This window comes from Cylas formicarius, unplaced genomic scaffold, assembly GCF_029955315.1.
Source record: "Cylas formicarius isolate icCylForm1 unplaced genomic scaffold, icCylForm1.1 PGA_scaffold_10__41_contigs__length_53128322, whole genome shotgun sequence".
Lineage (NCBI taxonomy): Eukaryota > Metazoa > Arthropoda > Insecta > Coleoptera > Brentidae > Cylas > Cylas formicarius.
This window is the reverse complement of record NW_026844214.1, coordinates 34,191,679-34,208,039: the sequence shown is the minus strand read 5'-3', so window position 1 is coordinate 34,208,039 and position 16,361 is coordinate 34,191,679. Positions and strand designations below refer to the sequence as shown.

The 16,361-nt window shown below is 32.3% G+C and overlaps 4 protein-coding genes across 7 annotated transcripts; 3 read left to right on the top strand and 1 right to left on the bottom strand.

The window, feature by feature from the left end:
- Nucleotides 1–236: 236 nt before the first annotated feature.
- LOC132703330 (cysteine-rich protein 2-binding protein) lies at nucleotides 237–5,998 on the top strand. Its single transcript, XM_060672515.1, has 9 exons — nucleotides 237–1,075; nucleotides 1,504–1,796; nucleotides 1,865–2,049; nucleotides 3,137–3,198; nucleotides 3,249–3,409; nucleotides 3,934–4,069; nucleotides 4,127–4,284; nucleotides 4,423–4,604; nucleotides 4,838–5,998. The coding sequence occupies exons 1-9, from the start codon at nucleotides 849–851 to the stop codon at nucleotides 5,009–5,011; spliced, it is 1,578 nt and encodes a 525-aa protein (XP_060528498.1). The 5' UTR covers nucleotides 237–848; the 3' UTR covers nucleotides 5,012–5,998.
- Nucleotides 5,999–6,928, bottom strand: LOC132703337 (MRG/MORF4L-binding protein). 3 transcript variants are annotated; one of them, XM_060672525.1, is made up of 2 exons: nucleotides 6,690–6,928; nucleotides 5,999–6,639 (listed from the first exon to the last, which is right to left on the bottom strand). In XM_060672525.1, the coding sequence occupies exons 1-2, from the start codon at nucleotides 6,763–6,765 to the stop codon at nucleotides 6,077–6,079; spliced, it is 639 nt and encodes a 212-aa protein (XP_060528508.1). In that variant the 5' UTR covers nucleotides 6,766–6,928; the 3' UTR covers nucleotides 5,999–6,076. The 3 variants fall into 3 exon arrangements, with proteins under 3 accessions (XP_060528508.1, XP_060528525.1, XP_060528516.1); XM_060672542.1 differs by having other exon boundaries at nucleotides 6,709–6,920; XM_060672533.1 differs by having other exon boundaries at nucleotides 6,694–6,919.
- A 983-nt stretch (nucleotides 6,929–7,911) lies between these two features.
- Nucleotides 7,912–9,988, top strand: LOC132701345 (homeobox protein TGIF1-like). The gene is made up of 2 exons (XM_060669170.1): nucleotides 7,912–8,603; nucleotides 9,383–9,988. The coding sequence occupies exons 1-2, from the start codon at nucleotides 7,972–7,974 to the stop codon at nucleotides 9,534–9,536; spliced, it is 786 nt and encodes a 261-aa protein (XP_060525153.1). The 5' UTR covers nucleotides 7,912–7,971; the 3' UTR covers nucleotides 9,537–9,988.
- Nucleotides 9,989–10,038: 50 nt separating this feature from the next.
- LOC132701322 (L-threonine ammonia-lyase) lies at nucleotides 10,039–16,359 on the top strand. Of its 2 annotated transcripts, none has more exons than XM_060669130.1 (8): nucleotides 10,039–10,148; nucleotides 11,700–11,819; nucleotides 12,199–12,269; nucleotides 12,592–13,042; nucleotides 13,920–14,075; nucleotides 14,335–14,471; nucleotides 15,902–16,127; nucleotides 16,208–16,359. In XM_060669130.1, exons 1-8 carry the CDS (start codon nucleotides 10,134–10,136, stop codon nucleotides 16,334–16,336), a joined length of 1,305 nt encoding a protein of 434 aa, XP_060525113.1. In that variant the 5' UTR covers nucleotides 10,039–10,133; the 3' UTR covers nucleotides 16,337–16,359. The 2 variants fall into 2 exon arrangements, with proteins under 2 accessions (XP_060525113.1, XP_060525123.1); XM_060669140.1 differs by lacking the exon at nucleotides 10,039–10,148 and adding an exon at nucleotides 11,438–11,619.
- The last annotated feature ends 2 nt before the right edge of the window (nucleotides 16,360–16,361 follow it).

Genomic DNA, 16,361 nt, shown 5'->3' with positions numbered 1-16,361 from the left:
TTGACGCAGTTGGAGGCCGGATTGGCCCGGATGGTCCTTGGCAGAAGCGAAGAGTAACCCTCTTTTTGAATCGTTCAAAGGTTTATGTATGACTTATCAGTTTTTTTGTCGGTCTGTGCTCGAAATCGTTAACTTTGCGTGTGTCAAAGTTAAATAACAGTTGTAAACTGGCCGAAAAATCCTGGCAGTTTCGGCTAACAAAAGCAAATAAGAATAAGAACCTATAATTAACCCACTAAAAGACTTTTCGATGGAACCATTGCACATGGCGGACGTTGCTCCTGCCCGGTTCCAAAATATTTATAGAAATCGGTCGAAATTAGTGTCGTTTAAAGAAAATATTGTTACGTATAGTCGTTATCTGACGTGATAGAGACGTAGTGCCTATAAGTTTGGGAAATAGTGTTCGTCTTACGTGGATGTACACGGATTTGTGATGTGTAATTCCATGAGGTGTATGTAAATACGGTTTCCGAATGTCCTATATTCACGCTGGTAACCAGGCCGGATGGGATCGGATATCCCGTATAAGATGATTGCTGGAGCCGTTTGAAGAATCGGTCGTCATTTTATGACAATTTAATTAGAAGTTGTTTCCATTTTTGTATACGTTAAATAACCTGGAGGATGATGGATTGGTCCAGACCCTTCTCTTAAGTAGGCATTCTTTAGGATATCTGAATAATGTGAAAAATTGTGTAAGCTGGCCGAATGACCTTATGCAGTCGTGGCCATTAGAAGTAAAGAAGAAAGAAGAAGAACCCACTAAAAATTACCCCTGGCCGCAGAATCATTGTCGAGGTTAAAAAAACCTACTAAAAAGTCTTATATTTTTAATTAAAAGAAAAATGGAATCTCTTACTAGCCTAAAACGATGCAAATATTGCAATGAACATTTAGAAATATGCGTAGATGAAGGTCTTCAATGTATTAAATGCAGTAGTGCGGTTCACATCCGATGTTTAAGAAGAGGTTCGGCACCTGGTGGAATAAATGGTGATGTTTTCTTTGAATTTATTTGTTTAGAATGTTCGGAGACCGGCATTGAAAAGTTTCATAGGACAAAACTTTCATGGTAAATTCTTATGTGCATTATAATCATAAAAATAACACACGGGCTAGGATTATTTATAGAAGAATAATACGAAAAATTAATAAATTAACCACAAAAGAATATCAGTTTGGTCCCTTTGATGATACTTTTTGTTGTGCAATTGTTATGCTATAACCTAATGTTATGCCAAGGTGTTTTAAATTCAAGAACTAAGCTAAGTAGATTTTTCCCCATTAAAAATGGGGAAATTAGTTTTTATTTCAGAAAAGCTAAAATACCTCCATTATTTTTTTTTCTTTAAACCTGATATAACCACCTTTAAACTAGAAAGAATGTTCAACCCATATGCTTCAAAATAATTTACAACAGAGCATTTCTACTTATTTTTTTTCCTGTTTAATTTAAAATAAATCTATATAATTAGATTTAAATTAAGATATGTATTGTAGGTTGCAAGTGATAAATTTGGCATTGTATCATCTACAAACGCGAAGTTCAGGATTAGCAAGAAATGGATTTTTTCACTGGAGAAACCATATAGTTTCATTTATTGATAGAAATTGGGAAACTTTTTTTCCAGGTGATATAAGAAGGAAGAAAAGGTGGCTTGGTACTGTTGCTGGAAGACTCTCATACTACAATTCTTATTTATTTTTGTCTGGAGCAAAAACTGTTTTTAACAAACCAGCATGGTGGACAACAATGTACCCCAAATTATCACCATATGTAATTTCTGAATTGTGTAAGTGATACTCATACATTTTATAGTATTATAGTTCCAGCTTTAGGTCGGAACATATATTATTTTAGATTCCCAGATGTCATTAGAGAAACAGAGAAACAAAATGAAAAATGAAAAGAAAATAGTATCAGATGCAGAGTTGTTTCAGTATATAGTTCAAAAACACATAAAGAATGAAGAATTGACCCAAACATTTAATATAGAAAAAGTTAATTTGCAACAAAATGAAATGGAACTTGATCAAACTCAGAAGGTTTACAGAGATTTATATATTATGTCTGGTTTAATGCAGATTAGGTTATCCGAAAGTGGGTAACCAAACTTAAGGGAGGGTGGGGGAGGTTATTTATATTTAAAATAAATAATATGTGTGTCATGGTTCTGGGACATCCTATATACTTTGTACACTAACATAAGCTTTAAAATATTAGAATTACACTTCACTGATGTTCATGTCCTATTGTCAATATTGTGAATATTTGGTTTCCAAAATATTAATTTTTTCGGACCATTTTGACGTTCTTGTTGTTGATTTACTTATATTGATTATCTTGATGTGTTTAAACCAAAGAGGCATTAAATGGAGGGGTGAACTGCAGAGGGAAAAGTGTACATGTAAATTCTGTTATACTTTGAATTCCTTTGGAATTCGCACACCATAATGACTCTGCAGTTTACCCTTCAGCTATGAGGCTCAGGTGTCTGGGATGAAATGATGTGTACATGAACATAAATTTCACACATTAAATTGTATACTTTTTTTAAACACCTATTTCCATAAACTTAACAAAGTGGAAACTGCCGCACTCACAGTCAGGGTTTATATCGAAAACCAAGGTCTGTGTATTGATTAATGATCCGGGGATTTTTGTTTATATTTGTTATAGAGGTACTTGTGTTGTCAGCATAGTTGAAGTCTCTATATTCAATTTATCGAATAGCTACTTGCTTTAAATGTATTGAATATAGTGCAAAACTGTCACAACCCAATGGGGTATACCAGTTTCCGACTCGTTCTCAGAGAGTAGGTATATTAAAACAAAAACAAAAATTATTTAACTTATGAGTAAAATACATTTTTTATTTTTTGCATTACATTGTATTAAAAAACTTTAAGGTTCTAATAACAAAAGGAACAGTTTTCAACTAAATTAAGAAAGCAAACAAGTGGCAGAGTTTGGATGAACAAATAGCTTTTGAACTATAATATTGTCCCGATTGCACTATAGATAATTGTCTATATCTAAATTTATTAACAAAACTCCATGTCCTTCTGTTAACCGGAATGCCTATCAACTTTTATTTAAAATGTTATTTGTACCTGCTTAATTTATTTTTAGAAATCTAAGAACATGAAAAAGAAAATGCTGTTGCCCAGTTACAGCGAAGCTTCAAGCAGGAAGTATGATGATTGTAGATTTAAGAGTTGAAAACTTTAAACTTACATTTCAGATTACTTAAACTAGCTTCTCATGTATCCTTTCTACCTGATGAATCTCTTGTTAGTGATGACACCGTAGAAACAAAAATCAACAAGAGCAGAGAACAAAGTAAATCTAGACAGCCCTTACGGTTACTGGATCCACTTTGTCATTATAACACTTCACTTAATAGTAAGGATTTTTAATAATTTATTATGTATAGGTACTTAGCAGTAGTTAGTAGTAAACTGCTTAGTAATAATTAAGTAGAGGGGGCAACTCTCACAATACATTTTATCACATAGTGGATGCCCACTTTTTTACATTAGAAAAAAAAGTAGAGAGAGAAATATTAGGAAATAAATATCCATCAGTGTGTTTTTTTGAGAGAGGAATAATATACTCCCAAGGGAACCTGGAACCAACTACATACAACTCACCAGCACTAATTTTTTTAAAATAATTTCAGCGCAAAGAAAATTTTGTATTTTGCAAATTTGAAAAGTTGAAAGTTTGAGATTTAAGAAACATTAGGAGCTGCCCATCCAAGGAGTCTACGATCATATTTTACTTTTTAGTAACCTTGAATCATATTTTTAAATAAATTTAAATTAAAACAAAATGATTTAAAAACTCTAGACATAATTATAGATGCACTACTGAAGAAGTAATCCATTAAGAGAAGGAACAGATACATTATTTATATATGTTTTTAGATATATCTCAAATGAAAATGCAAAAACTGCAAATCAAACTTACAGGCGGTATACGAAAAGAAATTATCTTGTCTCCATACAGTGCTATATACTTAAAACCTTATATAAGAAGAGATACCCAAATATTTCCTAGTTGGTAAGCAGTCCAGGCGATTAGTAGATAGAAAGAAGTTTTTATACATATGAATTCTAGGTTAAAGTTAATGGCGGAGGTACAATTAGCAGCAAACAAAAATAACCCAGCTTTTGAATTATTACCAAGAGCTCCTATTGATTTTACTTATGTTCAGCCAGAACATATCCCTGCCATCAATAGTCTTTGTAATCAGTTTTTCTGGTCTGGCATCGATTGTAAGTATAATTATATGGAATTTGGCTTAAAACTAATCTACCCGCAAAGAATTTACATTACATGATCTAATTCTAGTGTCCATTTTTAATAAAGAATTGCCGTCAGAGCTTTTTCATTAATTATTTACTTATTTATAGTAACAGAGTCGCTTCAGTATCCAGATTTCAGTTGCGTTGTTTTGTACAAAAGATTGGTTGTCGGTTTTGCCTTTCTAGTTCCTGATGTGAACCACACTGAAAACTATATTTCCTTTGTATTCACAAGACCGGGATGGCGAAATTGTGGAATTGGTAAATTTATGATTTACCATCTTATTCAGGTAGGTACAATTAGCAAGGTACTTGAGCAAGAGTAGAGAGAGAGAGTGAGAGTGAATGGTCTCCATCCATTGAAGAAATTATTAAACTTGAAAATTTAGTAAAGGTAGCAAACAAATAATTATATTTATATTTGTTCAATATCGTTTTTTTGTGTTTGGTGGTTTAAATGTAAAAAATACCAATAATTATTGCCACAATTCTGTAACTTTTTTCAGAATTTTTTTTCTTTTAGACCAGTTTGGGGAAGGACATAACCTTACATGTATCCATAAATAACCCAGCGTTTTTTCTTTACCAAAAGTTTGGATTTAAAGTTGAGAATGTAGTTTTAGATTTTTATAATAAATATTATCGGAATGATATCTGTGAGTCCAAACATGCATTTTTATGTAGATTAGAAAGGTAGTTTTGTACTCTACACACTATGAATAAATTTATATACACCGTTGTTTTATTGATTGATATAGTCACCTAGATACTTTGGAATTACCTGGGTTCTAAACGGCCACCGGCTATGGATTGCAATTTCCATTACACCCAGAATTATTTTTAGAAGCAACAAGGGCAACACAATCATCATATCCTGAACTGAACAAAAAGTGCTATGTGTATATTATTATAAAGTAAGTCTCCCCACACCTTAATTTTTTTAACCAGTGGAGTCATAATTTGGGGAATAGGGTTTTAAAAAATTACTACCTTTTTAGGTTATTTTTATGAGATGCATGAGTCATTTTAAATTGAAACTTTACAGGAAGTTACATAAATTTGTATCACTCTTTAAAGTAAGTACTCAATGTGGCTGCAATATAACACGGCATAATAAAATTGTATTAGTTGGTAAGCGACTGCCTATACCATAATTTTTATTTTATTATTTTGAAAAATCAAGATTAATTTAGTCATTTTAAAGAGAATATATTTTTAAAATTAAGATGACGGCAACCATTTATAACCATCAACGTACAATAGCATCAAAATTATCTAAAAAATCTTTTAACATTTTGTTTATCATGTTATCATTGACAACTTCTCATCTTTAATGGTTCCAAAAAATGCAAGGGGCATTTGCCAAGTACCAATGAAAATCAAGATCACACCCATTATAATTTTTACTTATGGTATATTACTCTCCCTTTCATTTTTATTTTTAATAGTAATTAAATAGTTCAAGTTGCAGACCTATTTCATCAACTTAATGATCTGGAGACTTATAAAAACTGGCACCACCTCTAATTCAGTGAATTTAGCATATGAAAAAATCCAAAACTTAAGGATGCAGAAAATGTGAAAATACTATGAAGTGGTTCACTGGGATTTTAAGATATAGATATTCATACATATATAGAAAAATTTAACCAGGTTAAATCAAATTATATGATCATATTCCATAATTATTCATGTCTTTATTGGTATAAAATTGTAATCCAGTATTATAAAATTCAGCATTCTACTTTGTTAAAATAGAATTTTATATCCTTCTTCGTTTTACATTGCTTACATTGATTGGGCTGGATTTCCCATTAGAACCAGAATCATCACTTGGTTTTAAGCTACCTCTTGTAGGCCTTTTAACAGGTTTTGCAGATTCTTCTTTAGATTTACTTTTTTCCTCCTTTGCTGTTGATAAAGAATTCCTTCCTTTAACTGCTTTATTGCTTTTCTCTGACTCCTTCTTTACTTCCCTTTTTCCTGTGGGTTGTTTATTATTATCTTTACCTTCTTTGTTATCTCTATGAAATAAATTGTCTTTTATATTTTTCATAGACATCTTGTCTTCTTTTCTTAGGAGTTTTGGAGAATCCGAATTTGAAGACCATTCATCTTTTTTTATCACTAAACTCCCAAAATCAATTTCAGGCAACGAAAATTCTTTTTCACTGTTTGGAAATGGTAATAATTCACTTTCATCTAAAGCTTCCAAATTGTACATTGTCTCTAGGTGGTCCCATATTTTCTGCGAGTCAACATCCTTATGCAAACTATTTGAAAAATTGTCACAAATAAATACCATTTGAAAATATTTGTTTATACCTAGAAATATTCCACTAGTAAGGCTAACAATAAACAAAAATTTTACACACCAACTGGTTTGTGACCAACCATCGCATCCAATAACTGGCTTTCATTAACAACATTCCATTCAATTTCGCCCTCCATACAAACTTTAAACTTCAGATAATCGTAGTTTTTTATTTTTCTGAATTTTGCCGTAATTTCTTCTTTGTTGCTTCTTGTAGTCAAGTTACCAAGAGCATTCGGTCATATCACAATTTTCTAATCGACTGGTATGATAATTTGAAAGCACACGATGTTAGCTAGTTAGTTTGTTAGCTAGAGAATAGCTGAAATAGAAACCGGTAACACAATCTGAGCAATCTTTCCCAGCTGAATGCAAATAGTATATAGTATTATCCCTCAAATGCCCTACGAGAAGCGTGAAAAGAGAAGAAGAATATCAATCAGTGTGTCTATTCTGTGAAGAAAATTAATGACCTAAAAAATATTTTCAATCTATGGTTATGGGTCGTTGAATTCGAAATAAAGGAAAACTAAACCAGCAGTCTGATTGTTGAAGTGGAATATAAATAATTATTTTTGTGTTTAAAACTAGGTTATTATTATCTTTTAAAAAAATGTGAAAACGAAAACAATCCATCAAAAATGAAAATGACTTACCTACCTAATAGTTGCTGTTCAATTGTCTACTGGGCCATTCATTTCGTTTAATTTTGTTTTTACATCACTTGCCGATTATTTTGTAAGAGTATATTTTTGATTTAGTTGGTAACGTGTCAGTTAAAAAAAAAACAAATGTGTAGTTACGAACCTAACAAGAAAAATACAACTTCATAGATATTTTGAAAAATATAGGTTCGGCCAAGATCTGCACTGAATACACGAAAAAACTATGTACCATCTGGTGCTGAAAACAAACTGATTAACGGAAACGAAATTAAAAATGCTACAGTAGGGTCAGCTAATCAAAACCTAAATTTATAGTTGTTCTGTTGGACAACTTTAAACGTAGGTTGCATATATACAGAACTATTAGATATGTAGATACATAATTTTCACATTTTGTAGTTTAGTTTATTTGTGACGTCAGATGGATTTTTTGTCATACTTATTGTAACAGAAAAGATGAAAATTGCTAGTTGCCTACTTTCTTTCATTGGCCAAAAGGGAAAAGAAAATTGCACTTTACTCAAACATTTGAATTGAAAGATTAAATTATACTACCTAAAATGCAAACATTTATTGCTCTCTTAAAAAGTTGGCGCAGGATAATTTAAACATCAATGTTTCACTTGTTTATTTACTTATCTTCCCAACCAAAAGTAAAAATATGCTCTTCAAGTGAAAATGAATTCGTCAAGTTTTAATATGTTTAAAACAGACTTGGATATAAGTTCGATGTCCAACAGCAGCACCGATGGAAACGCATCGACTTCCGATCATGAAGATTTCGTTCAAAATCTTAATTTTTCATCCAGATCTTTAAGAGAGGTAGGGCTCACGCCGATACGAAAACGAAGAGGGAATTTGCCGAAACACTCCGTGAAAATTTTAAAGCGTTGGTTGTATGAGCATCGATACAACGCATATCCTAGCGACGCTGAAAAGCTTACACTTTCCCAAGAAGCAAATCTTACTGTTTTACAAGTTTGTAATTGGTTCATAAATGCTCGTCGGAGGATTCTTCCTGAAATGATAAGGCGTGAAGGCCACGACCCCTTAAATTATACAATTTCGAGGCGAGGTAAAAAGCTAGCTGTTATGAGAGCTGATTATGGCAGAGTTGGGTGGCGTAATGAATTTGATTCCATACTAGCCAAGCGCATTCACTTGCCTCAAGATAGTGATGAGAGTTTTACGTTAGTTTATCCTTCTGAAGAGGATGCTGTCAATTATTATGATAGTTCAAGTGAAGATGAAAAATTTAAATGGAATATTGGAAATGAAACAGTTTCTACAAATCTTAACAATTATTCTGGGTAAGCCTGTAATTTTTATTTTTGAACCCAACAAAACGTACAAGCAAGGGAGACCTGAACGTATAATTAAAAAATTAAGTTATTACTTTTTGTTTTCAAATTCCATGAGCCTTTTGGAGGGAAAGACATTAGCCGTTTGTAAATTTTCATTTGTAATTTAAGTGGACCTGTAACCAATACCTAATAAACAAATTTTAAAATCAAAAGTGGGCATAATGTAGATGGTGTTACGATTAAAAGAAAATTTCCAATGGCGCCATCTATGAACAGGACTCTCGGTTATACTAGGTACTAGGCGCTTTCATTTATGTTAGCTTAGTTTTTTTTATTAAAAAATTTTTGTCGTTGGTACGATTTGAATCCAATATGATTTTACATGTTCTAATCGTTTGCGCTTAAATTCAAATGCTCCTATTGACGCTTTTCACGTGACGTCTGCTACTGGCGTAGAACACGGCGTTTGGTGTCAACAGGATGAATATATTTTTTATACTTTGTTAGCATTAGACTTCGTTTCATTGATACACAAAACTATCTAGAGGTTATGGGGTGCCTAATATTGACAGCCGGTATTCACCTTACTGAAGTACTTATGTAGGTATATTGCTGTTAAATTTCTACAGTTCTATCTGTCGACAATCTATTATGAGAATATGCAATATATTTAATGAAACGGATGTAGGTTGGTCCACATGTTTCACGACTGCGTGAATATAAATATGCGTATCAGAATCGAGAAAAAAATTCGTTATTTATATAAAAAAACCTATTATTTCCAGCCCAAAAGTTCAAGTTATGCCTGCCAATCAGATCGATCCTGATCCGTTATTGTTGGAAGATCCAGGCAACATCAAATTTAAAGGCCTTCGGTTGCTCGTAGAAACTGCCGTTGCAGTCCGACAAAGAGAAAAGGAACACAACAATACCGATTAAATTAGAAAACCCCTTGATGTAGTAACTTAATCTAAATCCTTTGTAAGATGTTTTGTATATGTATAAAAAATGTTATTGCTCGCAATCTTTTTTATTATCCTTTGGCGAATACAATAGCTCCCAGAAGCTATTTGTTGACTCAGACTTCTTAATTCTTTCAATCCCTGTAACGCTGGCAACAAAATATGTTTGAATGTTTTATACTGCACTTAATAATATTAAACTAGATTTCTAAATTAACCTTGGTTGACGAACATTTCATAATTTCAACTAGATATTTGGAAAATTGAAGTACATTTGGTTTACCTTCATTAAATAATACATTGGCAATTACTAATTTAATAAGCCTTTAATAAAATGATCCAGTATATTGCTATATTTATTAAGTAACCTTGTAAAATGAACTACATATTGTATTGCATATTTATGGATTTGAGCCGAGAAAGTTATCTGTTGGGTTTTGTAAACCAAAAACAATATATACTTATCAATGCCTTATCATCTTTTAAATTTGTTTAAACGCTGGTACCAAAATCAACTCTGTAAATAAACTTTCAGTGGTAGTGCAGAATCTAGTTTAAGACATAAGTGTGTAAAATGGAAATGTTTCATGTAAGAAATATAAATATATGTAAATTAGAACAATATTAATTTAGGAAATTGATTTTTTACTAACCCAGTCTACAACCTATCAATTCAAATAGAAGCTGTTAAATTTTTGACTAGTTATATAAATGTTCGTAGAGATAACATTTTATCCAATTTATAACCGTTTGTAAAATCAAATTCTGCAATATGGTTTTAAGGAGTTAATAGAAAATGCTTGCAGTAACACTCAATTAAGCACTTAAGACTATAGTGTGTAAAAGAAATAAAAACAAAATAACGTCATCAATGTTAATTAATTAATTAATTATTAATTAAATACTGATATTCGTTCTTTTAGCAAAATAGACATAAATTCACTATTAAAAGGTTGACATTTTATTTAAATAATAATTAATACTCATTGCCATATGATTGAATCTTACAATACAATAACATACAACAATAAAAAACAAAACGCAGATAAAACACTAAGATCTTCGCATAGATTCTAAAAGAAACCGTTGTTTTTAATGTTTTGAAAATAAAAGTGAAAGATACCTTACATTGATATTTACCTTAATATTGATTGACATTTAAACATCCCCATTACATTTTTCTTACTTTGTTTTCTAAACCACGATTCGATTTTAAAAATTCCGGATTTCGTGTGGGCAAATGAGCAATATGCAATCATATTGAATGAGTATTATGACATTTTAAATATAATTTTTGCAATTTAATATATTTCGCTAAAGGAACAAAAATCAGGTACAGTCAGATATTTCTAAAGACATTTTTACGAAGTTTTAATTATTTTACCGATGTCACTAACATCTTAGCGTCTTTCGTTGAATTTAAATATTTTAAGAAAATAATTTGCTTAATACTTTAATTACTTTGAAATCTGAAGTATATTCGGTTAGATATACTTAATACTTAAGTTTCCCTTAGTTACATAATACATTACACAAAACTGTAATGAGTTTTGGTACAATTACATGACAATATGTTTATATCGACTGTGTTATCGATCTAGTCTAAGTATAGGAACGTGTTTATTCGAGTATAATCACTTCTAATTTCCGAGTACCTTGTATTAAAAAAAATCAACTTACAATAGTTTACTCGATTGATACGAACTCGTGAGGTCTGCGTTGGGTTTCGAAAGACCATTTTTTTCTTCACCAATTTACGTGAAAATTTCCCTTCAACAGAAGTTATCGTTGCCTTTAAGGTACGATTTTATTGGGACATTGCAATTTGTACAGAATAGTATATCCCAAAAATAATAATTACAATCTTTTAGCACAATTTAACCTTTGAACGTTACTGCCGTAACATAAAAACCGAAAATTTTAGCCAAACCAAACAAGCCTTTTATTTTTAAAATTAAAAACATAAAAAAAACAGAATTATAACGGGAATTCGGATTTAAATCGACTACAACATTGAATGAACTGATACACAGAGTACTAAAATTCACAGCTTGTAACTGGTAACTAAAATAGTGAAGCGACTGTTTCTATATGCCAAAATATTGTCACTTTAATATTAGTGCTTTCGACTGTTTTTTAGGAATCGGATGGAATCGACGATCCGGTATGTAATCCAGAAAAACCAATTAAAATCAGTTTTGAAGAAATAACATCCGCTGCGTATAAGACAAGAGGAGGCATCGTATATACACCATGTGATGTAAGTGTTATTGCAATTACGTTATGGTAAAATGATATTTTTCAAGAACTATTGAAGTTTTTAATGCCATCAAAGAATTCAGCGGTCTCTGATGGCATGAAGGTCCTCTAATATAGCGTCCATAACCAACTAAAAACCAACTGTATGTGTTAAAACACCTACAAATTTGCATTTAAAATATTAAATGAATAAACCGAACGAAAAAATCAATAAGTTATCGAATAAACTGACCAAGCCAAAACTAATAACAATTTATTTTCCACTGCTGTAGGAAGAAGTGACTGCTAATATAATATGTTTTTGGTATAGGATCTGAAAATGTAAACATCTGTGTTGGGGCGACTCTTAGGATATTTAAAACTGGGTCCTATATTTTCAGAAATCTCATCTATCTGAATTCACTGGCATGGACCTGTACTTAAAAAAGGATTTTCTGCAAACCACTGGCAGGTAGGTAATTTTATTTGCGTTGTAGATTGTACAACAAAAAATAAGATTGATTTTGTTCCGATTTTCTTAAATCCATCTCTTAACCCTGTAGTAAACAATAATTGATTCCCAACATTTATTTTAAAAAAATTTGAATCCGAATTTGCGGGAGCACACAGAGTTTAAGAGCAATTTGAACAAAGTTAACGTTCTTAGTGGGCGCTATTTAAAGTGAGCAAAAATATTTTTCACTCTGTTTAAGTTCAAATAATTTTTTTCTCCAGATAGCCAATTATTCACTGTATGGCGCTTTGTTTTAAAAAAACAATATATTTTATCTTAGTTTTAAAGAGAGGGGCGCAAGATACGCTATGATAATGTTAACACCTGAAGAACGCAAGATGGGCATTATCGCGGCTTCACTTGGTAACCACGCGTTGGCGGTGTCTTATCACGGAAACCAGATGGGTATTCCGGTTACCGTTGTAATGCCGCTCATTGCCCCCATCATGAAAATTCAGAAATGTCGCCACTACAACGCCAACGTAATAATCGAAGGAAAAAATATGGAAGAAGCTAAGAGAGCAGCATACAAATTATCCAAAGAGAGACATTTGAAGTATATTAATGGTTACGACCACCCACATATAATTGCCGGTCAGGGTACCATTGCTCTAGAGATACTCGAACAGGTTTCAAACATAGACGCCATTGTTGTGCCAACGGGAGGTGGAGGTTTGTTGGCAGGAGTGGCGGTTGTTGTGAAGATGCTCAATCCCAATATCAAAATCATAGTACGTGGTAACATATAGAGGTATATTTTGTCATTTAATCATTTTCAAAACGTAAGTTGTAAAATATTTTAACACCAAGTTTCGAAGACCCGAAATTCCTAAAATTCGTTATTTTAGGACATATTTCTTAAAAAAATATTGTACCTAAGTTGTTTTGATGTTTTTAATTTGGCCAATTTAGTTTCGGAAGTTGCCAATTACAGATTTATACCGTACCTATTATTTTGAAGATTAGCGCTAATAAAAGAAATAAAGGCTAATACGATTTTTATGATAATTTTAGTTAGTAGATCTATTACAGCGTTCAATTTCAATTTAAAAAACAATGATGAAGATTTCTGTGCGTGTCCCACTTTTAGGACACCCTGTATGCCTATTTTATTTCTTCACAAACCATCAACGTGAATCACACTGTATTTTATCCAAATGTAAAAATATCGCCCTTTTTTGACTCATAAGACTTATTTTTCCAATGTGCTGAATCTACTGCGCTATTTGTATTTATTCTAAAAATCTGATTTCACCGACTCAATTTTTTTCTATACATTGATTCCATTATGCCATGAAGGATAAGACATAAGTTAAGCTAAAATGACAGATGATACAAAGAATGAAGTTCATTGGAAGCGAACAACTGCAATCAAACTCAAACCTACTTACTTGCAGGCGGCAACGTTGCCATTAAAACACAATACTCAAGATCTAAAGCGTATAGTCCCCTGTTTTATTTTGACTGTTTTATCTTCATCATAAAATCGCGAAGTCGAGGGAAGCGGTACTACTCTCGTTACTGACACTGAGTAAATTGTATTTTTGTCGTTGAAAGCTTACCTAGATCATGATTAATCAACGAAATAAAACTCCCGCTTTTCTGTAGGGCGTCGAGTCGGAAAGATGTGCAAGTTTTTCAAAGGCCATCAGTAACAAAGCACCAATACACATACCCATCGAAGGTACCCTGGCTGATGGTCTAGCAGTTCCTCAAGTAGGCTATAATTCCTGGGAAACTTCCAAAGACCTACTTGATAAGTTGGTTAGTAGTTAGATATTTTCTACATTGATATAATAATGATTTTATATGGGTTTGGACACAAGTTGACACTTTTTTTGACTTATATTTATTTGAACTACTCCATAAGTTTGATATATATTTCTCCTATACCTCTGTCTGACCTAAGCGACCTCATACCTACTCAAGTACAACCCCACTTCTCTAGGTATGTCCAAAAAATTCATCCTCGCATTTTCAACCCACCGGTCGGCTAGTTGAACTCCATTAATTTAAATTTTAGGTGGTAGTAAAAGAAGAATGGATTGCAATTGCGATTTTGAGATTTATAGAAAATGAAAAGTGCGTCGTTGAAGGAGCTGGCGCGTGCGGTTTGGCGGCGATTTTGGCGGGCCAATTGGAAGAATTCAAGGGAAAGCGGTAAAAAAAGTTTTTGTTGTTCGTTACTCTACAATGTTAATGTTAAAATAAGTTTAGTGTAGACACACTAAATAACAAATACGACAAAACCGTATTCAGCAAATAGTAAAAAATGTAAAATAAATTCTTCTAAAATTTTAAAATTCATATTCCCGTAGAAGCAGTTGTGGCCCTCCTTATGCACTGAACACTTGTTGCCGCAGTTCTTGTTTACTTTGTACATGCTTCTTTTTAAATTGCTCCAGAAGTAAAAATTAAAATGTGTACTCACTGACCAATTCTAAGGCTCTAAGATTCTGAACCAGCGACGATCCAACATTTCGTACAATTCTGCTATAAATTTTTTAAAGTATCTTCAACAGGCTGTGGAACATTTACATATCTTCTGGATTTCTCCTGCATCCGATATTGACTCTGTCTCGCTAATGTTTCGACAAACATACTGCAGGCTTCAGAGTGAATACCCGACGCAGGAGAAATGCAGAAGATGTATACGGTTTTAGACAGCGCTCTGAAAAAGTCAACAGCATGTTTGGTGAGAAGTCAGGGAGACAGAGTCAACATCCGAAGACATCCGCAAATTGTTTACCTACCTCTATTAGTTCCTCACTGCAATAAGTCCGATGCCTCAGCCAGTTAAAAACAACAGATCAAATATTCTTTTAAGGATGGGTAGTGAAAAACATCGTTTACTACTGATCTTAAAATTTGCAGGAATTTCTCAGAAATTAGTGTTTCATCGTAAATTTAAAAAAACTTATTTTATCATATTTCAGAAGCCCATAAAGGCTGAAAGAAAATTTTTCTTGGAATCCCTTTTGCTTAACAATATTCGGATTTTTGCAAGCCCAGAGATGTTCGTTTTGTCTGTTGAAAATATGAAAAACTTAGGATCTTCTTGAGTAAGGATCAATTATGTTTTACAAAATTTACTTTTAGTTTGATAATCCTCTGGTTTTAGTTTTGGTTAGTACATTTGTAAGGATGCATTTTATGCTTATGAAGGATTGTCTTCCAGAACCACCTTCTGAGCGCCCTTGTGTGTTACAGAGTGTACTTGTCTACATAAACTATTGCATGAGATCTTCGTAAACTATAGTCAAAATTTTAGCTCTCTATGAATCTATCTATTATAAAAAAAAGTAACTAGAAATTGATGAGGGGACGGAAAATCCAATAATATATAGGGTGTCCCTTTTAAAATATCAATATTGATGCAAATATATTTTATCGATAGATCGTTAGCATTTATGTAAATGACCAAATATTCAGAACAGTTGTACCTCTCGTTCACCATAAGCTTATAATCTGCAATCCCTGGGGAATGAGTACATATAAAACTATATAAAATAGGCTGTCATAGTATAGTTTACGTATATTAACTCTTATCTTCAATAGATTTTTAAAAATTAGTTAATTTATATTTTCAGAGTAGTGTTAATAATTAGTGGCGGCAACATAGACACCACCATCTTGGGAAGATGTTTAGAGAGAGGTTTGGCCGCTGACGGACGATTGGTGAAATGCAAAGTCACTGTCAGCGACAGACCCGGAGGAATATGTGAACTCTGTAGAGTATTAAGTTCTATAGGAGTTTCAATTAAAGATGTCGTACACGAAAGAGCTTGGGTTACAGAGGACGTGTTTAGTGTTGCTGTAAGGATTTAAATAGCATTTGTTCACATATTCAACTTTGTTTTCATTGACAATTTCTGATCTACTTATATAAATTTTAGGTTATTGTCGTCTGCGAGACTAGAGACTATTCTCACAGCATGGAACTTAGAGATTTACTTTATTCTCGATATAAAAAAGTGGAATTTGAAAATTTTCCTGATCCAAAATCGTTTTTTTCCAATGACTAATTTTCAATTAAATTAATATATTTTC